Source organism: Zalophus californianus, chromosome 11 (genome assembly GCF_009762305.2).
Source record: "Zalophus californianus isolate mZalCal1 chromosome 11, mZalCal1.pri.v2, whole genome shotgun sequence".
Classification (NCBI taxonomy): Eukaryota; Metazoa; Chordata; class Mammalia; order Carnivora; family Otariidae; genus Zalophus; species Zalophus californianus.
Genome location: NC_045605.1, coordinates 97,858,970 through 97,881,432, shown reverse-complemented (window position 1 = coordinate 97,881,432; position 22,463 = coordinate 97,858,970). Strand labels below are relative to the sequence as shown.

The following is a 22,463-nucleotide window of genomic DNA, read 5'->3' as shown; positions in this document are numbered from 1 at the left end:
CTAGAAAAGGGGGTAATAGTAAAATTAATATTTGCAGATGATATAATTTAATACTTGGAAAACCCATGAGAATCAACTGAAAAACAATTACAAACAAAAAGAATTCAGCAATTCATCTATATACAATGTTTATACACCAAAAAATTACTTTCCTATATATAAGCAGCCAATTAGGAAATACAATGGAGGGGCGCCTGGGTGCTCAGTCATTAAGCGTCTGCCTTCAGCTCAAGTCATGATGCCAGGGTCCTGGGATCGAGCCCCACATCAGGCTCCCTGCTCAGCGGGAAGCCTGCTTCTCCCTCTCCCACTCCCCCTGCTTGTGTTTCCTCTCTCGCTGTGTCTCTCTCTGTCAAATAAATAAATAAAATCTTTAAAAAAAAAAAAGGAAATACAATGGCGTAAAAGACCCCATTTACAATAGCCATCTAAAACAATGTGACACTTAGGAGGCCTGGGTGGCTCAGTCGGTTGAGCATCTGATTCTTAGGTCAAGGTTTCCAGGTCAGGTTGTGGGATCAAACCCCAGGTCTGGCTCCGTGCTCAGCACGGAGTGTGCTTGAGAGATTCTCTCTCTCTCCCTCCCCCTCCCTCCCCAGTGCTCGTGGGCACACGCTCTTTCTCTCTCAAATAAATAAATAAAATCCAAAAAAATATGACAACCAGAATGTGAAATCAGAAATGTGAAATGTCCAAAAGAAGAAAAAAGTTAAATGCCAGGAATACAAAAGTGTTGACATATGGAAATATTCTTGTATGTAAGACTAAATGTCATGAATATGTCAATTCTCTTTAACTTCAAATGCCAATTTCATGTGAATTTAAATTTCAAGCAAAAATACTAATTAAAAAATTTGTTAGGGCAAGCTTATTTTGAAGTTCAAGTGAAAAAACTGAAAAAGCTGGAAAATTCTGGAAGCAAAGAATAATGAGAGACTGGCCCTACCATATATTAAACCATAGCCTCCAATATTTAAAGTAGTTTGGTATTAGGTTATAAATAGATAGATAAATGAATCAGAAAGTCCAACAATAAGAAACAAAGAAGTGCAATGAAGAGAAAAGAGTTACAACCATAAGAAGGGAAGGAAGGAAGGAAGGAAGGAAGGAAGGAGGGAGGGAGGGAGGGAAGGAGGGGAGGGGAGGGAAAGAAAGTCCAGCAATAGAACACAGTGCATTAAAAATTGTATATAATTGGGCGCCTGGGTGGCTCCATTGGTTAAGCCACTGCCTTCGGCTCAGGTCATGATCCTGGAGTCCTGGGATCGAGTCCCACATCGGGCTTCCTGTTCAGCAGGGAGTCTGCTTCTCCCTCTGACCCTCTTCCCTCTCGTGCTTTCTATCTCTCATTCTCTCTCTCTCTCAAATAAATAAATAAAATCTTTAAAAAAATTGTATATAATTAAGGGCGACTTCAAATCAGTAAGGAAGAATTCTTCATTAAGAGTTTTTGGTAGCAGGGCGCCTGGGTGGCTCAGTCCTTAAGCGTCTGCCTTCAGCTCAGGTCATGATCCCAGGGTCCTGGGATCGAGCCCCGCATCGGGCTCCCTGCTCAGCGGGAGGCCTGCTTCTCCCTCTCCCACTCCCCCTGCCTGTGTTCCTTCTCTCGCTGTGTCTCTCTGTCAAATAAATAAATAAAATCTTAAAAAAAAAAAAAAGTTTTCGGTAGGGATGCCTGGGTGGCTCAGTTGGCTGAGTGTCCAACTCTTGATCTCAGCTCAGGTCTTGATCTCAGGATCATGAGTTCAAGCCCCATACTGGGCTCCACACTGGGCATGGAGCCTACTTAAAATAAATTTTTTAAAAAAATCGAGTTTTGGGAACATGTATATAGCTATTTGGGGAGAAAAATCAATATATACCAAAGTAAATTGCAGGTGAATCCAAAGTTTAGATATATAAAGTAAACCCATATAATACTTGGATAAACTATTAAAGAATTTAAAATAGATAGAGAAGTCTATAAATATATGAGGGCTCTAAAAAGGATGTTTAAAACAAAATATGCTTAATATTCAAATTGTGCATTCTTGTGTGTGTGTATGATTGTGTTCTTGTCATTGTTAAAATTAGGTACGCTGACACCAGGGCATTTCAATCTCAGCACTATAGACATCTGGGTCAAATAATTCTTTGTTGGGGTGCCTGAGGGCTCCGTCGGTCAAGTGTCTGACTCTTGATCTCAGCTCAGGTCTTGATCTCAGGGTTATAAGTTCAAGTCCCACGCTGGGCTCCATGCTGGGCGTGGAGCCTACTTCAGAAAAATTTTTTTCAGGGGCGCCTGGGTGTCTCAGTCATTGGGCATCTGCCTTCAGCTCAGATCATGATCCCGGGGTCCTGGGATCAAGCCCTGCATTGGGCTCCCTGCTCCATGGGAGGCCTGCTTCTCCCTCTCCCACTCCCCCTGCTTGTGTTTTCTCCCTTGCTGTGTCCCTCTCTGTCAAGTAAATAAATAAAATTAAAAAAAATTTTTTTTCAATAATAATTCTTTGTTGTAGTAAAAGGGGCTTTACAGACATATTAAATTACTGATCTTGAGACAAAAAGATTATCCTGGGTTACTCGAGTGAGTCCTAAAACTCCAGGGTCCTCATAAAAAGGAGGCAGGAAGATCAGTCAGAAGAAGAGCTGTGATGAAGAAGAGGTCAGATCGATGGAGGAAGGGGCCATGAGCCAAGGAATACAGGCAGCCTCTAGAAGCTGGAAAAGGCAAAGAAACAGATTCTCCCCTGGATCCTCTAGAAGCAATACAGCCTTGGCAACAGCCTGATTTTAGCCCTGTAAGACTTATTTCAGACTTCTGACCTCCAGAACTGGAAGATAATAAATTTGTGTCATTTCAAGCCACTAAGTTTGTGATAATATAATAGCAATAAGAAACTAATACAGCACCAGTACATTACATAATAACTCTCAAAGCAGCATTGTGGTAAGAAATACGATACTGTTTCCTCTGCCCGGGGGTCATTTGCCCTTTCTGCCCCTCAACCTGCCCCCGGGGCCCAACAAGGTGTCACCACTTTTTCAGCCTCTCTCACAACTCCATGTGCCTTTCCTTTGATTTCAGCACCTCAATTTCCCTCCCTCTCAACCCTTCCCCCAGCCGCCCCCACTCATGTGCGCTCGCTCTTTCTCTCTCAAATAAATAAATAAACTCCAAAAAAGGGTGACACTTAACCAGAATGTGGGGGGAGGGAGAGAGAGATTCTCTCAAGCACACTCCGTGCTGAGCGCAGAGCCAGACCCCGGGCTTGATCCCATGACCCGGAAACCATGACCTGAGCCAAAACCAAGAATTGGATGCTCAACCAACTGAGCCACCCAGACCTCCCAAGTGTCACATTGTTTTAGATGGCTATTATAAATAGGGTCTTTTACTCCACTGTATTTCCTAATTGGCTGCTTATATATATGAAAGATTTTAATTTGGGGGTATATAAACATTGTACATAGCTGAAGACAGACACTTAACCAACTGAGCAACCCAGGCGCCTCTAAAGATTTTATTGTTAAGTAATCTCTACTCCCAACATGGCACTCACACACACAACCCCGAGATCAAGAGTCGCATGCTCCACTTACTGAGCCGGCCAGGCACCCCTTGACTTATTCCTCTCACCACTTGAATATGGATCACCAATTACAACTCCCCATGTTGAACTCCATCAGGGAACATCACTGATCCAGATCATAGTCTCTGTGAGTTGCAGAGTACACAGCTCGGGCAGCTGGTATAACAAACCTATACGTTTTGCGCTTTGCTTATCTATGATACTGGCTTCAGTTCCCTTTCTGCAGATTCTCCCAAAACTTTATGGGTAGCTTCTGCTTTGCACCATTGGAGAATACGGTAGAGCAGCCTGCATTCCCCACCCACCCATCCTTGCAAGAGGCTCTACCTCTCAGTGCCCACAAGCATCGGTGGGGCAGACAATGGATATTTTCTTGGCACCACCAATGCACAAAATCAAGAAAAAAGAGTGCTCTTGGTAGATGGTCTCTATTGGTAATTAATTATTGTCTGGTTAGACACTATTGTCAGTTATCAAATGTACTGATGTCTAAATAATTTCTGGATTCAGTTAGAAGCAACTTGTAAGTTTCTTGTAATTCTAAAAGCTACAATTTAATATATATATGCATATATATTTTTTAAAGATTTTATTTATTTATTTGAGAGAAAGAGTAAACACAAGCAGAGGGGAGGGGCAGAGGGAGAAGCAGACTCCCTGCTGGGCAGGGAGCCCAATGCGGGGCTCCATCTTAGGACCCTGAGATCATCACCTGAGCCGAAGGCAGACACTTAACCGACTGAGCCACCCAGGCACCCCTACAATTTAATATACTTTTGTGAGCCAAGCTGGGTAGGCATATTATTTCATTCAATCCTCACAACTGTGTGGAGTAGACATTACTATCCTTATTTGTCTAAGAAGGTTCAAAGGGGTCCTGTGACTGCCTACCATCACATAGTTAATAACTAGTAGAAATGGAATTTAGACCAGGTCTATTAGCCTTCAAAGACCATGCTCCTTCTGGCTTTATAAACTGCCCCCCAGTACCACCTAGCACCATGCTGAATACAGGATAATAATAATTAAAACTGGGGTGCCTGGGTGGCTCATTCCTTAAGCGTCTGCCTTCGGCTTGGGTCATGGTCCCAGGGTCCTGGGATCGGGCCCCGCATCGGGCTCCCTGCTCCGCAGGAGGCCTGCTTCTCCCTCTCCCACTCCCCCTGCTTGTGTTCCCTCTCCCGCTGTGTCTCTGTCAATAAATAAAATCTTAAAAAATAGTAATAATAATTAAAACTATTTCAGGGGCTCCTGGGTGGCTCAGTTGGTTGAGTGAACAACTCCTGATTTTGGCTCCAGTCATGATCTCAGGGTCCTGAGAGGGAGCTCCAAGTCAGGCTCTGCTCAGTGCAGGGTCTGCTGAAGATTCTCAACTTCCCTTTACCCCTCACCCCTTGCTCAGGCTTTCTCTCTCTCTCTCAAAATAAAAAACCCAAACTATTTCAATGTACAGTTTTTTAAAAATCTTAAACTATACATAATTCCACTTGCCAATCAATAATAACCCTGAGGGGGCGCCTGGGTGACTCAGTCAGCTAAGTGTCTGACTCTTGATTTTGGCTCACCTCATTAGCTCCGGCGGTGAGATTGAGCCCTGCGCCTGGCTCCCCACTGACGCCAGAGTCGGCTTGAGATTCTCTCCCTCTCCCCACCGCCCCTCAAAGAAAGAAAGAAAGAATCCTGAGAGGTAGGTAGTGCTGTTATCCTTAGATACAAAAGCTGAGTAACAGAAGATAAAATGTTTCCTGAATCATTTAGATACAAAGAAGAGCCAGGAACCAAACGCTCTAGGTACTTCATTCTCTGAGCCATGCTCCGCCTCCCCTAAGTGTTTGCTACAGAACATGTGAACTGGAGGCTGAAGGGTTAAGGACAGTGCCCTTTTCCTTTTGCCTTTTTTAAAAAGATTTTATTTATTTATTTGAGAGAGGGAATGAGATAGAGCATGAGAGGGGGGAGGGTCAGAGGGAGAAGCAGACTCCCCGCTGAGCAGGGAGCCGATGCGGGACTCGATGCCGGGACTCAAGGATCATGACCTGGGCCGAAGGCAGTCGCTTAACCAACTGAGCCACCCAGGCACCCTCCTTTTGCCTTTAATAGCCTGCAGCCTCCAGGGTACTGAAGTATTTGTTCATTTATGCAATATTTACTGAGCACCTGGTATGTGCCAGGCGCTGAATAGACAACAGTAAACAAAGCTGTCCCAGTTCCTGAACTCACAGAGCTTGCATTCTGGTGGAAGACACAAATAATTTCAGACAATAAGTGCTACCGGACGATATGGTAGGAAATATGGGGCAGGTAAATTTAAATAGAGGTCAGAGAAGCCATTTCTGAGAAGGTGACATTCATTCAATGAATGAAGAGCAACCCCCTAATGAGTTCATTGTTCGGTATCAGACTTAACTAGTTTTTTGTTGGCCATTAGGTTGTTTATGGTTCCGAAAACCCTAGTACCTTATGTTGCAAATGCCCAAAGGGCAAATGGTAGAGGCAAAGCATAACGAAGAACTCTCTTCAATTCTTTTATTCCTCTGACCTTGCCTTTGCTGTCAGGGTCACAACCCCCCATTGCCACGCCCATTCTTCTCCCTCGGACGCTCCCGGCCTGCGCAAGCGCAAGAGAAACTGCCATTCCTAGTGGAGGGCGCGGATCCCACTATAGAACGCATGCGCCCCTGGCTCGTAAGCCCCGCCCCGACACTTGCGCTAGCTCGCGAGCGCCTGCCGTTTCTCGGGGCGGGGCGGTGGGCGGGGACTGGGCGAGGAGGCGCGCGCCGGTGCGTGCGTGCGCGCGCGCCGCGGGCGGGCCAGTGAAGCCGGCGGCGCTGGCACGTGATCCGGGAGCGGCTTGGTCGCTCGGTGGCTCGGTCTGTCTGTCCGTCCGCGGGTGCCATCATGGCGGACGCGGCCAGTCAGGTGCTCCTGGGCTCCGGCCTCACCATCCTGTCCCAGCCGCTCATGTACGTGAAGGTGCTCATCCAGGTATGAGTCGTCGCCATCCCTTTCCCCGCCCGGCGCCTTGTTCAGTCGCCGCTGCCTTCGGCGCTTGGCGATCGGCTCCAGCCTTCCCGGGCCTTCAGTCCCCTGAGATGCTGCTCCTTTCCTGCTGCCCCTTCCTTCCCCTTAGGGACAGCTTCCACTGTCCGCGGCTCTTATTCCACTGCCCGTGGGCCTTGCCCAGGGCTCGCCCCCCTGCCAAGCGGGGAGGCCCGATCCTTCACCGTAGCCAACTGCCGTCCTGCCCTTCCCGTTCTGGTGGCTCCTCTGAACTTTGTTTTTTCTTCCCGGAGGTTGATTCTGGCCAGTTGCCACCACGAGCTTCCCAACCCTCCCCTCCTGCCCCTCTGCAATCAGCATTCACCTCCTCCGCCGCCCCAAACGCAGGACAGAAAATGTGTTAAAAGACAAATTTGAAATTCGAAGGGACCAACACTTTATTAGCTTTTTTTTCTTTAATTTTTATTTGCAGCGGTTACTGCTGCTATTCTGTTCCGAGATTTTAGCACCAGATACCCAGGTAAACACAAGGAGCTCATTCATAAGTGATAATGAAGTGGTTGCTGATTCAAATTTCGGAAGGATTCACTCACTGAGCGCTCTCCCAGCAGCGGCCCATGTGGCTCATGACCCTGAAAATCACATCTGTCTGAGCTGGAAATAGTTCAGATGAAAGAGTTCAAGCATTTAACGTTAGTTTCTCATCTACTGTGAAATAATCCTTAAATGGTATTTTATATTCACAGGCAAGTAAGCCAGGTTTTAACTGATGATACACTATTCGATAGTATTTTCAGTTGCCTTTCTAGAATTCCCTGTGATGGGCATGTCATTCATTTTTTTTAAACCTTTGTTGAGAGTTGACATGATTACGTTATGCATAGTACCAAAGAAGGAGCAGTTGTCAGAACCCCTGTCCTCTCCTGTCCCACCTTTCTGTCCAAAATAGACAGGGGCGCCTGCATGGCTCAGTCGTTAAGCGTCTGCCCTGGGCTCGGGTCGTGGACCCGGGGTCCCGGGATCGAGCCCCGCATCGGGCTCCCTGCTCGGCGGGAAGCCTGCTTCTCCCTCTCCCACACCCCCTGCTTGTGTTCCCTCTCTCGCTTTGTCTCTCCCTGTCAAATAAATAAATAAAATCTTTAAAAAAAAATATGCAAGACACTAGGGAGAGCCACAGTTCTTATTCTTGAGTTGATGCTTCTCCAGAATGTGTGTTGCTTGGTTGACCTATTGGATTCAGATTCCATATGTAAAAGGCTACTATAAAAGAAGTTATTTTAGGGCGCCTGGGTGGCTCAGTTGGTTAAGCGACTGCCTTCGGCTCAGGTCATGATCCTGGAGTCCCGGGATCGAGTCCCACGTCGGGCTTCCTGCTCGGCGAGGAGCCTGCTTCTCCCTCTGACCCTCTCCCCTCTCATGTGCTCTCTCTCATTCTCGCTCTCTCAAATAAATAAATCTTTAAAAAAAAAAAAGAAATTATTTTAACTAAGAACAAAGACTTTGAAATGTGCTGTGACATCTAAAACAGAATTGGCGCATTTGTAGCTAGACTGTCTAGAGGTGACGTTTCACAGTAAATCTGATAGGAGCCCATTACTCAGAACTTCTTCAGGAGGCAAGGGTTTTCTAGTGACATTTAGAGCTCTTGCCTCAAAAATTCAAATATCCTTAACCCTGTTGCCAAGTGTCTTAAGGATTTTTGTGTAATTTCAAAATACTCAGTTTTAAAAATAGTGGTATGGTAACATTTTCAAGGAGCTCAGTCAGGAGTTATTTAATTGAACAGGTTAAGAATCATGGCAATAGAGGCGCCTGGGTGGCTCAGTCGTTGGGCGTCTGCCTTCGGCTCAGGTCATGATCCCAGGGTCCTGGGATCGAGCCCCGCATCGGGCTCCCTCCTCCGTGGGAGGCCTGCTTCTCCCTCTCCCACTCCTGAGATCGCTGTGTCTCTCTGTCTCTGTCAAATAAATAAATAAAATCTTTAAAAATAAAAAATAAAAAAAGAATCATGGCAATAGAGGGTCAAAACCAAGTTCTATGGCATTCATTCTCTCAAGTTTCCCTTTAGTACTAAAAATGCTGAATATATTGTAAAAATAAAATGATAATCATTAACTCTAAAGTGGCCTTCATTAGATTGTTAATGACAATCTGCTTGTTTAACATGGATTTAGCTTATAATTATTTCCCACATGAACTACCCAGCTCTCTCTGCATTTGCCTTTTGAGTGTTTCATCTTCCTAGCCAAATACAAAGTTGATGGTGGCTTAGTCTTCTGTTTTGTCCAAATACAAAAAATGCGTTTGGGGCACCAGGCTGGCTCAGTGGGTATAAGCGTCTTTTGATCTCCCAGTTGTGAGTTCAAGCCCCACATTGGGCGTGGAGATTACTTTAAAAAAAAAACACAATGTGTTAGAGGGGCACCTGGGTGGCTCAGTCAGTTGGGCGTCCCAGCTCTTGGTTTGGCTCAGTTTGTGATCTCAGGGTCGTGAGATTGAGCCCTGCGTCGGGCTCCGCGCTCACGCCAAATCTGCTTGAGATTCTCCCTCTGCCCCTGCCTCCCACCCCCCCCACCCCAGTGCATACACTCTCTCTCTTTAAGATAAACAAATCTTTTTTTTTTTTAGGGACACCTGGGTGGCTCAGGCAGTTGAGTATCTGCCTTCGGGCTCAGGTCATGATCCCGGGGTTCTGGGATCGAGTCCCACATTGGGCTCCTTGCTCAGCGGGGAGCCTGCTTCTCCCTCTGCCTGCTGTTCTCCCTGCTTGTGCTCTATCAAATAAATAAATAAAATCTTTTTTAAAAATCTTTTTTTTAAGGATGCCTGGGTGGCTCAGTTGGTTAAGCAACTGCCTTCGGCTCAGGTCATGATCCTGGAGTCCCGGGATCGAGTCCCACATCGGGCTCCCTGCTCGGCAGGGAGTCTCCTCCCTCTGACCCTCTTCCCTCTCGTGCTCTCTATCTCTCATTCTCTCTCTCTCAAATAAATAAATAAAATCTTTTAAAAAAATCTTTTTTTAAAAAGTCTTAGATTTTCTTTAGAAAATATTTGTGATACTCCTTAGTAAACTGTAACTTTCCTAACACAAAAGTTGCCTTATTTTATTTTCAGTTTTATGTTAGTCTATCTCAGCTACATATTTTACTTCGTAGAGTTTGAACCAAAAGAAAGCTTGGAGTTTATTGAAACTAGTCTTATCAGTTGACACAATAAGAAACTGACAAGGATGATACTTCATCATTGCCTTGGAAAATATACACTGCATTTTCACTGGGGTTAAAAATTATAACCTTGCAACCAAGACATTTGGGGGAATATTGCTTAGTATTAATATATTCTTTTGTTTTTAAAGGTGGGATATGAGCCTCTTCCTCCAACAATAGGACGAAATATTTTTGGGCGGCAAGTATGTCAGCTTCCTGGTCTCTTTTGTTATGGTAAGTGTTTTTGATTTATTTGGAATTTGGAGGACATTGAGGACGATGCTAGGTAGGCAGGAGTTATGGAAAGAAAAGATCTAGAAAGCCTGTTGACATGAAATTTCTGTGTAACCATTTCTTCCAGCTGGAATTTAAATCTCTGACTTGTGTTCTCAGCTCAGCACATTGCGAGCATCGATGGGAAGCGTGGGTTGTTCACAGGCTTAACTCCAAGACTGTGTTCAGGTGTCCTTGGAACTGTGGTCCATGGTAAAGTTTTACAGGTAAGAATATCAAGTTATCTTCCCAAAGATTTAGATTACCTTTTATGCACAGTTTGTTCTACTGACCAAGAGCAATTTCAAAGATATATTTATGACCATGTCCTTTCTTCCTCTTGAAAACACTTACTTCAAATACCCATTCTTAATTCTTCCCTGGGATGCAAGGGGAATTTATATAAAATGAGGTGATAGATTTTGATCTGTAAGCCTTCTTCCTCTGAACCAGTCATTCTGAGCAGAAACACTTGATCTCCTGTATAGCTCATTTTATTTCTTTAAAGGGGGAAAGAAGCTGATTGAAACACATATTTCCTTCTGGAGTTATTTTCCTCTTATTTCTAACATCACCCCTAGTAAAATGTTTTTGTTACAAACTTATTTTTTTGTGTATTTATTTTTTAAAATATTTAATTTATTTATTTTTAAAGTAAGCTCCACTTCTAGCGTGGGGCTTGAACTCCCAACCCTGAGATCACAAGTCACATGCTGTACAGACTGCACCAGCCAGGCACCCCAGAAACTTATTTTTTGAAAAAACTTAACAAGATGAACATAAAAGTCAGGATAGTGGTTATTTGTGGGGAGAGAGTGGGGAAAAGGGATCATGCATGGGGCTTGGGGGTAATGGAAATAATTTTCCTTGACCTGGATCATGACTATATGGATATTTGCCTTTTATTTATTTATTCCATTGTACATTTGTATTTTGTGCCCTGCTTCTGCAAATGTGTTATGTTACATAAATTTGGGGGCAGGGAGAACACCTTTTTTTTTTTTTTTTTTAAGATTATTTATTTATTTATTTATTTGACAGAGAGAGACACAGCGAGAGAGGAAACACAAGCAGGGGGAGTGGGTGAGGGAGAAACAGGCTTCCCGCAGAGCAGGGAGCCTGATGTGGGGCTTGATCCCAGGACCCTGGGATCATGACCTGAGCCGAAGGCAAACGCTTAACCACTGAGCCACCCACGCGCCCCAAAAAACACCTTTTTTTTTAACCTTACCAAAGTGCACATCAGTTGCAGGCTAGTGGTTACTTTTGGGAAGTGGGGGAAGAGATGAGAGGTGGAACTTTGGCTATCTATTTCTGTGGCATTTTAAGAAGGCCAGAGATCTGAAGCAAAAAGGGCATATGTTAACAAGTTTAACCTTGGTGATGGATATGTAGGTGAATTATTAATTTTTCTTATGTTTGTAGTGTTTCATAAAATGTTTGTTAAAACATCAAGGTTACATTTCTTTCTCACTTATCCTTTTATTTTGCCAGCTTCTTTTCATCTCAAATGCCAAAGCTAATGATTCTGATGGTACTGGTTTCTCAGTTGTACCAGTTACCATTTAGGTCAAACAGAATGGCCCTTTATTGTATTTATAAAGGTGTTATGAATATAAATTCTGTACCATTTAGAATAGTCCATGGGAAGGTATTTAGCATGAGTGTAGTGAAGAATATAAAACTAAGGGATTTCTAGTTAATTATTTTTTGTCTCCTACTGGCACCAAGGTATGTTATCCTCTGTGCTCTTCATGCTCAAAAAATGTCACAGTGTATGCTAAACAAATCTATATAATATTATCAACCTATATAATACATCAGATGTGTTAAATTCCAAATGGTTACTAACTGCTTTTTTAAATAGTACTTGGCACAGGGAGCCTGGGTGACTCAGTCATTAAGCGTCTGCCCTCGGCTCAGGTCATGATCTCAGGGTCCTGGGATCGAGCCCCACGTGGACTCCCTGCTCCACGGGAAGCCTGCTTTTCCCCCTCCCACTCCCCCTACTAGTGTTCCCTCTCTCGCTCTGTCTCTCTGTCAAATAAATAAATCCTTATTGAAAAAACAACAAAAAAAACATTAACCCAGTTCTTATGTTTTATCATCTGATGAGCATGTCTTGATTTTGTTAAACAGCTTCATGATCTAATAGGCTTAGATTTTTTTTTTAAGTTTTTATTTGAATTCCAGTTAGTTAACATACAGTGTAATATTTTCAGGTGTACAATATAGTGATTCAACACTTCCATACATCACCTGGTGCTCATCAGGATGGGTGCCCTTCCTTAATCCCCATCACCTATTTCACCCATCCCTCCACCCACCTCCTCTCTAGTAACCATCAGTTTGTGCTCTCTAGTTAAGGGTCTGTTTCTTGGTTTGCCTCCCTTTCTCCTTTTTCCCCCTGTGATTGTTTGTTTTGTTTCTTAAATTCCACATATGAGTGCTAATTGGCTTAGATTTTAAATTCTCCTCAGCCTTCCTTGATTTTTGAGTTGGAGAGGTTCTTCGGTAGGTTCCTCACATGGAAGCTCTTTCACCCTTCAGTCATTTTGTTACTCTTTACACTCATTCTTTTTCTCTTTTTTTTAAGTAAGCTCTGTGCCCAGTGTGGGGCTTGAACTCACAAGCCCCATGACACTGAGGTCAAGAGTTACATGCTGTACCCACTTTACACTTCTTCCTCTTGTTATGCCTGTGGGCCAAGTGTGGAAACATGCAGGTGGCCCATGGGTCAGAGTAATGGAGTCTTAATGGGCCCATGTTTTTGGTGGATTGATGACTGGTCTTTTGTCCCCAGCCACACCCTCCCCTAGGCTCAGTAAAGTGTTGCCCTTACTTAAGTGAGCTTTACGTATGGAAAGACAGCTGTCACCTAGTCATCAGGCTTTGTGTGTAGACTTAGAGCAAAAGTGAAAGTACTGCTAGAGAACCAAGTTCCTTTACATACAGGAAAAGTAAGATAAAGTCGAGTTAAGCAGGTACCCTGAATGTGTGTTTCACAGGTAACATGGCAGGCAATTGGTATTACACTTAGTATCAAAAGCAGCTTTATGCATCAGAAAGAAAGACCAGTTCAGGGTTGTTGAAATTGTTAGCCTTTTATTTATTTATTTATTTTTAAAGATTTTATTTATTTATTTGACAGAGAGAGACACAGCAAGAGAGGGAACACAAGCAGGGGGAGTGGGAGAGAGAGAAGCAGGCTTCCCGCCGAGCAGGGAGCCCGACGCGGGGCTCGATCCCAGGACTCTGGGATCATGACCTGAGCCGAAGGCAGACACCTAACGACTGAGCCACCCAGGCACCCCTTGTTAGCCTTTTATAAGAAAGAGTTTTGTGTATCTGAACAAGAATGAAATTGAATTCTGTTCAGAATAATGTAGAAAGGACAAGTAGAAAATTTTATTAACGGGGTAAAAAAAGCAAAGTCTAGAAATGAGCAAGAATTTTTAAATACACCTGAAATTGAAACTATTAGAATTACTGTAACTAAAGACCTGGAATTTGACCCAAAAACATCATTTTGCTTAGTCTTGAAATTTGTTCTCTTTCTTCTGATTTTCTTTTAAGTCTTTTTACAAAAGAAAGTGGTGTCTATTTTTTTAATCTGGTATGTCTAGTGGCTCTGTTGTCTGATTCTTTTATTTCACCTAGCCCGTCTTCTATTTCTGAAATATCCCACAAATAATATTTCATCTTCCAATAAAGTCTGAACTCTGGCAGTATTTAGTACTTTAGAGGAGAACAAAATCTTCTCTCTTGCTTGTTTTAGAAACAGATACAAATGGAAAAGTGAGACGATTTTAGCTATTCAGACTTGGCACCAATTTCTGTTCTTTTGTGCAGTGAAGAAAAGAGCCTTGCCCTAATTTGGTATTGGTACTACTTTTTTTTTTTTTAAGTGAGGTAAAATCAGTACATTTTAAGTTTCAGGTGTACATTATAATTTGACATCTGTATTCATTACAAGGTGATTTTCTGGTTATCATCCATCACCGTACATTTGACTCCCTTTCCCCACTTCACCCATCTTCCATCCCCTTCCCTTCTGTTAACCTATTCTTCCTGTCTGTGAGTTTGGTTGGTTGGTTTGTTTAGAGTCCACATGTGAGTGAAATCACAGCTTTTGTCTTTCTCTTTCTATTTCACTTAACTTGATACCCTCAAGATCCACCCGTGTTGTCACAAATGGCAAGATTTTTTTTTTAATGGCTGAGCCATATTCCTTTGTGCATATACACCATAATTTCCTTATCCATTCATCCATCGATGGCCATTTAGGTTGTTTCTGTATCTTAGCTATTGTGAATAATGCTGCTGCAAATACCAGGATGCATATATTTTATCAAATTAGTATTCATAGTCTTCAGATGTGGAATAGCTGGATTTTATGGTAGTTCTTTAAATTCTTTTTGTTTGTTTGTTTTATTCAGTAATCTCTAGGCGTGGGGCGCCTGGGTGGCTCAGGTGGTTAAGTGTCTGCCTTTGGCTCAGGTTATGATCCCGGGGTCCTGGAATCAAGCCCCGTGTCAGACTCCTTTCTCAGTGGAGAGCCTCATTCTCCCTCTCCCACTCCCTCTGCCTGTTGCTTCCCTTGCTTGTGCTCTCTCTCTCTCTCTGTCAAATAAATAAATAAAATCTTTAAAAAAAAAAAAATAATCTCTCTGTACAACATGGGGCTTAAACTCACAACCCCGAGATCAAGAGTCCCATGCTCTAACAACTGAGCCAGCCAGGCGCCCCTATGAAAGTTCTATTCTTAACTTTTTTAGGAACCTCCACACTGTTTTCCACAGTAGCTCTACTAGTTTACATTTCCAACAACAGTACTGGCTCATTTTTCTGCACATCCTCTCTAACACTTGTTATTTCTTGTCTTTTTGGTGGTAGCCAATCTAACTGGTGTGAGGTGATACCTCGTTGTGGTTTTGGTTTGCATTTCCCGATGAAGAGTGATATTGAACATCTTTTCATTTGCCTGTTGGCCATCTGTATATCTTCTGTGGAAAAATGTGTATTCAGATTCTCTGCCCATTTTTTAATCAGGTTGTTTGGCATTAGTCCTGCTCTTTCTTTTCTTTCTTTTTTTTTTTAAGATTTTATTTATTTATTTGACAGAGAGACACAGTGAGAGAGGGAACACAAGCAGGGGGAGTTGGAGAGGGAGAAGCAGGCTTCCCGCTGAGCAGGGAGCCCGATGCAGGGCTCGATCCCAGGACCCTGGGATCATGACGTGAGCTGAAGGCAGACGTTTAAGGATGGAGCCACCCAGGCGCCTGGTTCTGCTTTTTCATGAAAAAGCCATGAGGCTTTTTCCATAGCTTTTGTGCTAGGTTATGTTTTTACCAGCTTATTTCTGCTAAATGTGTATGTGTAGTAAATAATGCCCTTGGATTTTTAGTTTTGGTTTGTTTTTCTATTCTTTTAGATAAGAGTTTTCATGAGCATTTGCTTATTCCTCCAACTGGCCAGTATGTTAAACTTAGCAATAAGATCATCATAGAGACACTTTTTTCCAATTGATTAATTAGAAATAGAAATTACTGGAGATATGCAGCCAAAAAAAAAAACAACTTTTATTTTCATTTTATGTCCTCTCTCTCACACTATGACAGCCCTAATCCTTTCTTTTCTTTTTTCTTCTTTGTAGCATTACCAGGAATGTGACAAGGTTGAGGTATGTTGGAGCTGATTTGTATGCGTGGGCCCATTTCCCTTGCAAGTTGTTATTGCTCTTTGGTTGTCTTTCGGAGAAGGGACCAGCAGTCAGTTCCCCTTTCATCTCAGTGAGTGTTGGCATACAGGGTGGCCACCGGTTTGAACAGTTCTATTTAAAACCATCAAGATAGGGGTGCCTGCCTGGCTCAGTCAGTGGAGGGTACAACTCTTGATCTTGGGGTTATAGGTTCGAGACCCATGTTACATGTAGAGATTACTTTAAAAAAATAAGGCCTTTAAAAAAATAACAGTATCAAAAAATAAAACTATCAAGATACCTGTCTTCTTTCATTTTGATTTCCAGGATTTAGGCCCCGGAAATGTACAGAAAGAAGTCACACCTTCCTTTGACCAAGTTATCAAAGAGGTAAGAGACTGATTATGTCCTATGCTGTTTCCCTAAATCACAGTGTATGCAGTGTGGCAGTTTGTGGAATCAGGATCATCAGGCCTGTGTGTTCAGTGTTTATTCCAAATGAAACTAGACCTTCAGTTTAATTTGGGCTTTTCTACATGTATACCATAAAAAAAGAGAAAAAAGCATTGCTTGCTATTTGGGTTAGATGTATTTCAAGGAAACTAATTTTGTCCACTCATTTCATCTTTAAAATTGGAGAGGTTTCTACTGAAAGTCTTCTAATAGAGGTGTAAACCTCTGACACAGGTGTGTTGAAGTAGTGGCCAGGCCCTTCGTGTGTTAGATATTATCTATCTGGAGATGCTTTTACAACATTATTTTGACTCGGGATTGTTCCTCATACCCATTTCCCATTCCCTTCTTCTGCCATTGCAGCTTGTTTCGTGCCTGACTTAATATTTATGGCTTTCAAAACTACTCTCTTATTTCTTAGTCTTTACATTGTTTAATTGTCTTTAGTAAGATCACAGTCTTTAGTAAATGCTGCCTTCTAAAATATATATTCCAAAAGAAGCAGGTCTGGATGTCAGATGAATCAACTTTGTTTTCTGTAAATTTTCTACTTTATTTTAAAAGTAGAGGTACACGTATTAATAATTTTTTTTTTAGTAGTTTTTGTGTTTTCTTAACTTGAGTTAACCCATCCTCTCCCACAGGCTCTTCTCACGACTATCATTGGCGTAGGGGCGAGGGATGTCTTAACTAGATGACTGAAGATAATGTTTAAATGCATAAATGAATAACAGGCCTGCTCTATTCACTACCTACCTCCCCAGTGTTGTAATTTAATTTTCTCTGCTACTTCTTTACAGAGCCCTGGGCAAGAAAGATAAATTAGGATAAATAGCAGCTCTGAGATACTGCACAGTCACAGGGTGGTGGTGGAAAAACTAATCAGAGTTGTTATGTTGGCACAGATTAAACAGAGCCTGACATTTGAATAACATAGATGTCAGAGATCTCTGAAATCGCTCACAGGGAGAACGCAGCTTAAAAATCTAAATACCAGGCCTCATAGTTTTATTACCACTTGGTTACTGTTTGCTAGTGACCCTCTTCGTCTTCTTTGGTTTTGTTTTTTTTCAATCTGTAAAATTGAGAAGATAACAGAAATCTGCTTTGCATATCAATTTTGAGAAGTAACCATAACAGAACATTGAAATCCATGAGGAAAAGGTATGCGAGGATCGACAGTATATTATATTGTATCACAGTCAGGGCAGGAGTGCAGTGTCACCCATGTTATTTCTCACAGGAATCTGAGTGTCGTTTATTTAGATTTCAGACGTGTGTGTTGATTGTTTCTAGACAACTCGAGAGATGATGGCCCGTTCTGCTGCTACCCTCATCACACATCCCTTCCACGGTAGGTTTACCATTGGTAACTGAAATCTGATTTGTGACCTTACTTTCATAGCATGATCTCTCCTGACTGCTTAGATAGGTTGATATGGGAGTTCACTAAAGTGCCTTGCGTACGTTGTTTTTTGTTTACTTGCTTGTTTTGGCATTTATCCGGTTTATCCAGAGAGCAAAGTGTCTTTAGATGGAAAAACTTTTTTTCTTTTTCAGGGCTATCAAAATTTATCTCGACGTAGTTTTAAAAATCTTTTCTCTATGTTCTGCAGTGATCACTCTGAGATCTATGGTACAATTCATTGGCAGAGAATCCAAGTACTGGTAAGTGTTTTTGTTTTCCAGTATTCAAAGAGATCTGTTGAAGTGCTTTACATTTTTATGGTGCCTTAGAGTTTACAGAACAAATTGATAGATCATTTGTTCTGCACAAAAATGAACAAAAACTGGTAAAATAGAAGAAAATGGCCCAGGCAGGTTTAGGAACCTACCCAGGATCTCAGAGTAATTTGCAGAGCCACTGAAGCCAAAACTCACCCTGACTCCATGTGACTACACCCTTAGGTCATGATATCTCCACTCCTGTCTCCAAATGCAGCTGTCTTTGCAGAGTGAGGGTGGCAGAAAAGGGATGGGACATAAAAAGTGATAATTGAACATTTTCTTTAATAGCTCCAAAATAATCTTCATGTATTTTTGCCTTTCCATCTTCTGTACCTAGTGGACTTTATGACTCCATAGTAACCATCTATCGCGAAGAAGGCATCCTAGGATTTTTTGCGTAAGTAGATTGTTGATTTACGTGTGCAATTATTTGTGGGAGTAGAAAGCTTTAATGAAAATCAGGACACGACTCTGTTTAGTCCTTGGAGAAGATGTACTGTCTGGGTTTACTTCACGGGAAGTTCTGTTAAAGCCCCTCTGACTTCGAGAATTCTTTTGTCAAGATCCCAAACCTTTGCTTCTAGACATCTAAAACATTGGATATTAAGGGTTTTTTTGTTGTTGTTGTTTGGGGGTTTTTTGTTTTGTTAAAATTTTGTTAAATTCATTCCAAGTTTCTACCTTTATAGTAAGTTCCTAATGATATACAGTTGATAAACTGGGGAAACTTAATTTTTGAAAAATGAGAAAATTATCTTCTTTATCCTGAGAGTAATACATTTTTGCAAGGCTGTATTCATTCCCTTGGGTTTCCTTTGGAAGAACTTAGACTACCAGTCTCGTTCTTCTGTTGACAACAGAAACTAGAGATGGTCCTCTTTCATTTTCAGAGTGTTTCCATTAACTGTTTTTATTTGGGCATCATAGCCTCAAATAAAAGGGGGCCCCTGGCTCACTCAGTTGGTAGACCATGTAGCTCTTGATCTCAGGGTCTTGAGTTTAAGCCCCACGTTGGGCATGGAGCCTACTTTAAAAAAAAAAAGAATAAAAATAAATAAGTAAATCTTCTAGGAGATAGGATAGCTCTTATATTCTTATTCTAGAGATTAGAAAAAGTTGGTGCTCTGGGGAGTTCATTTGCTGCCGTCAGACAGCTGATAAGTGATGGGAGTGGCATTTGAACCCTGGTCTTCAGTCTGTGGGGTGAGGTTCATCCTGCTGCCTCACCTAGGCCACCTAGGCCACCTAGGCCCTGGTATTTTTTGATGTCCCTCACCTATCTGTTTATGCCATTCCCATTTTGTAATTTTGTGGTCAATTTCGGCCCTGTCAAATTTGAATATCAAGTAGCTTAGCCAAAACTGTATTTAAGTCTCTTCTCCAAAACAGGCACATTTTTGTCCCCCCGCTCATAGTTCTTAACAGTAAGGTGAGCCATTGCGTGTAGCTTTGAGGGGATATAGCTGGCCTGCATTTGAAAAATAGGAATGAAAGTCATTAGAGGTTAACCTCAAGTACAGTTATGTTAACTAGAATGAACTAGTTAATGCTAGATTCTGGCATTCAGTGTCTTTTCAGTTCTCTCAAAGACTGAAATCTCTCTTTGAGAAGTGTTTGTATTGAGTGGGTTATCTTTTTACTGATCACAATTCTTGGTTCTTATTTTTGTTTTTTCTTCATGTAGGGGTCTTATTCCTCGCCTCCTAGGTGACATCATTTCTTTATGGCTCTGTAACTCACTGGCCTACCTCGTCAATACCTATGCACTGGACAGTGGGGTAGGTGTGATCTTGATAAGATGTGCTGGTGCTGACTTTATTGTATTCACTGGGCAGCTTGGTTAGCTTTATTTTTTTATTTTTTATTTTTTTTAAAGATTTTATTTATTTATTTGACAGAGAGAGACACAGCGAGAGAGGGAACACAAGCAGGGGGAGTGGGAGAGGGAGAAGCAGGCTTCCCGCTGAGCAAGGAGCCCGATGCAGGGCTCGATCCCAGGACCCTGGGATCACGACCCGAGCCGAAGGCAGACGCTTAACGACTGAGCCACCCAGGCGCCCCAGCTTGGTTAGCTTTAAAGTAAGGTGGTGGGGCACTTGGCTGGCTCAGACAGTAGAGCATGTGACTCTTAATCTCAGGGTCGCAAGTTCAAACCCCAGGTTTGGCATGGAACCTACTTAAAAAAAAAAGATAAGGTGGCACTTTGCCAGACTCATCGTTATGTGACTAAACATTGTCAGTCAAGTTTTCAAAGGCTAATGGGATGACCTAGTCTAGACTATGTACCATAGAAAGATGTACCTAAAAAGTCCCTAGGGTATAGCTAAGTAAGCCGAAGAAATCTAGCCCTGTCTCGGAGCTGCAAAGAGATCACCTCTGTACTGATCCATGATTTTTGAGGACACTGCAAAGCAGGACGGTTTTATAGTGTATCAAGGCTCTTTCCTCTAATCTGAAATGTTAAAGGGACTCCTGGTTTGGGCTTTTTAGAAACCTCAGCCTGGGAGGTTTTGAGAATTAGCCCTTCCTGGAAGCTGCGGGCCTCTCTGTACAGAGGCAGCCCCATAGCATGGTGGGAGATAGAACACACAGAGGGAGGACTAAACCCACAAATACATTGCGCTTCTAGAGTACGGAGACTGGTCTCTGCAGCATCTGGGACACAGCTGGGCGCATACAGAGGTAGTGACTTGTCCCTCGGATACACCACAGATGTCGTTTCCAGGGATTGGATTTCTAGGACATGGCAAAAGGTTACCAGTCTCCCTGCCTTTTTTTTTTGCTCCTCAGCCATCATAGTCTCATGCGAGTTTTCTCTTCACGTTGAACGAAGTTGATCCTTTTGTCCACTGCCTTTTTATGCTCATAATCAGTATTTTATGTTTTCATCTTCAAATTAATTTTGCGGCTGTCAGAGAAACTAAAAATTTAGAATAGATTGATATGGTTGGGGACAATTCGCTCTTAACATCATCTTCATTTTCTTACTCATTCTAATACAGGCTTTTTTCCTGTTTTAGGTTTCCACCATGAGTGAAATGAAGAGTTATTCCCAAGCTGTCACAGGAGTGAGTGTTTTTAAATCCTCTTAACCTAGGGATAGTTGTGTTTTGTTTTCTTTTAAATTTCACCTGGGTCATGTGTTATCGCTGCTTTAAGACAACGAGATGTCTCAAAGGAGAGTCTCTTAAGTTCGTTAATGTTTGTCAGAGATGAGAATAACCCAGAGTCCCTGCGTCACAGGAATGGCACTAACAATCCCACATGGTTTGGTCTGTTTGGCTTGCTGCGGGGGTGGGCATTTCTCACCATAGCCTGGCCTCCAAGTCTCAGGCCTGCTTCCCACTGCACCCTGCTGATCCTGCCCCGGAGAGCTTCACCCTCTTGAGTCGTGTGAAGTCTTCCAGTAGTTGACTTCTGAAGTAGCTTCCATCATCTTTGGAAGGACACTCACATTTTCTTACTGTCTCCAGGGGTGTTTCGAAATGCTTCATTGTATTTAATTGTGTTTACTTTTTCTGTTAAATAATGTGCTTCAGTTTACACAAAAGAGGACTCAATCACAGTAAGAGAAGCCTTCTGGCCTTTTGTTAAATTGTTGGATGTAGTGGGATGTTAGGAAGAAGCATCTCCTCCTATTCAGGCTCAAAAATGTGTGATTTCGTCTTTCCTGGGATGCTGAGAAAGCAAAACCAGCGTTGGAGTATTGACCGCAGTGGCACTAGGACTTGAAGGGAGAGGAAAGAAGAGACTAAAGATGCGGAATGACCTAATAACTTAGCTGTCTCTTACCACTTTACAGTTTTTTGCCAGTATGTTGACCTATCCCTTTGTGCTTGTCTCTAATCTCATGGCTGTCAACAACTGTGGGTAAGTACCTTGCATTTCTTATCCTGGTAGTTGGCTGCCTGAACGCCTGACAGGCAGAGCAGTCCAGGGAGAAATTTGGGGTAGAAAAGTACAGTTGATGCCATTACTGGATTTCCTGAATTTTTTTCTCTGTCTGCTCCATGCACAAGCAGTGGCGTCAATTTATATTATAAGCAGCCCCTTCATGTCCTCTTTTAGAATAGAGAAGGGCATAAAAATATTTCTCAAGTACTTACAGATAATGTACAGTTGCCTGTAGTTTAGGCGGGATTGTGATCAAATTACTTTTATTTCCACATCCTTCCTTTATTTTAAATCTTTATCCTCCTTCTTATGAAAGTTACAAAGGGTATGTCAGGGATCGAATGATAGTCTGTACCTGTTTTTCCTAGGGTCCACATGGAGAAAGTAAGTTTAAAGAAAGAAAAATAGGAAATTTGGTCCCTAGAAAGGTTCTTTTTTTTCTTTTTTTCACGGGAAGCTTCTTAACCTTTCACTGTATTGGTTGGGAGGGTGGGTGGTGGTATGGCGGTAGACACCACTGATTTCCAGCTTCTAGATGCCAAGTGCCTGCACCACATTGGGCAGAAATTTTGCCTCCTGCTTTAATTCAGGACTATTCCAGTACAGTCCCTGACACAGTGTGCCGTGAGACCTGTC

The 22,463-nt window shown here is 42.5% G+C and overlaps 2 protein-coding genes across 2 annotated transcripts in view; both read left to right on the top strand.

Annotated features, from left to right (window-relative positions):
• The first annotated feature begins 6,311 nt into the window (after nucleotides 1–6,311).
• MTCH2 (mitochondrial carrier 2) overlaps nucleotides 6,312–22,463 on the top strand; it is a 19,398-nt gene continuing 3,246 nt past the window's right edge. The window contains exons 1-11 of the mRNA XM_035722675.1: nucleotides 6,312–6,557; nucleotides 9,928–10,012; nucleotides 10,172–10,278; nucleotides 15,708–15,734; nucleotides 16,080–16,142; nucleotides 17,502–17,559; nucleotides 17,822–17,873; nucleotides 18,271–18,330; nucleotides 19,618–19,711; nucleotides 20,954–21,001; nucleotides 21,736–21,803. Coding sequence (XP_035578568.1) covers nucleotides 6,471–6,557; nucleotides 9,928–10,012; nucleotides 10,172–10,278; nucleotides 15,708–15,734; nucleotides 16,080–16,142; nucleotides 17,502–17,559; nucleotides 17,822–17,873; nucleotides 18,271–18,330; nucleotides 19,618–19,711; nucleotides 20,954–21,001; nucleotides 21,736–21,803 — 749 coding nt within the window. The 5' untranslated portion in view covers nucleotides 6,312–6,470. The remainder of the gene's footprint in view (nucleotides 6,558–9,927; nucleotides 10,013–10,171; nucleotides 10,279–15,707; nucleotides 15,735–16,079; nucleotides 16,143–17,501; nucleotides 17,560–17,821; nucleotides 17,874–18,270; nucleotides 18,331–19,617; nucleotides 19,712–20,953; nucleotides 21,002–21,735; nucleotides 21,804–22,463) is intronic.
• Nucleotides 20,954–22,463, top strand: part of C1QTNF4 (C1q and TNF related 4) — a 25,928-nt gene continuing 24,418 nt past the window's right edge. The window contains exons 1-2 of the mRNA XM_027578193.1: nucleotides 20,954–21,001; nucleotides 21,736–21,803. The gene's annotated coding sequence lies outside the window, so the exon portion shown is untranslated. The remainder of the gene's footprint in view (nucleotides 21,002–21,735; nucleotides 21,804–22,463) is intronic.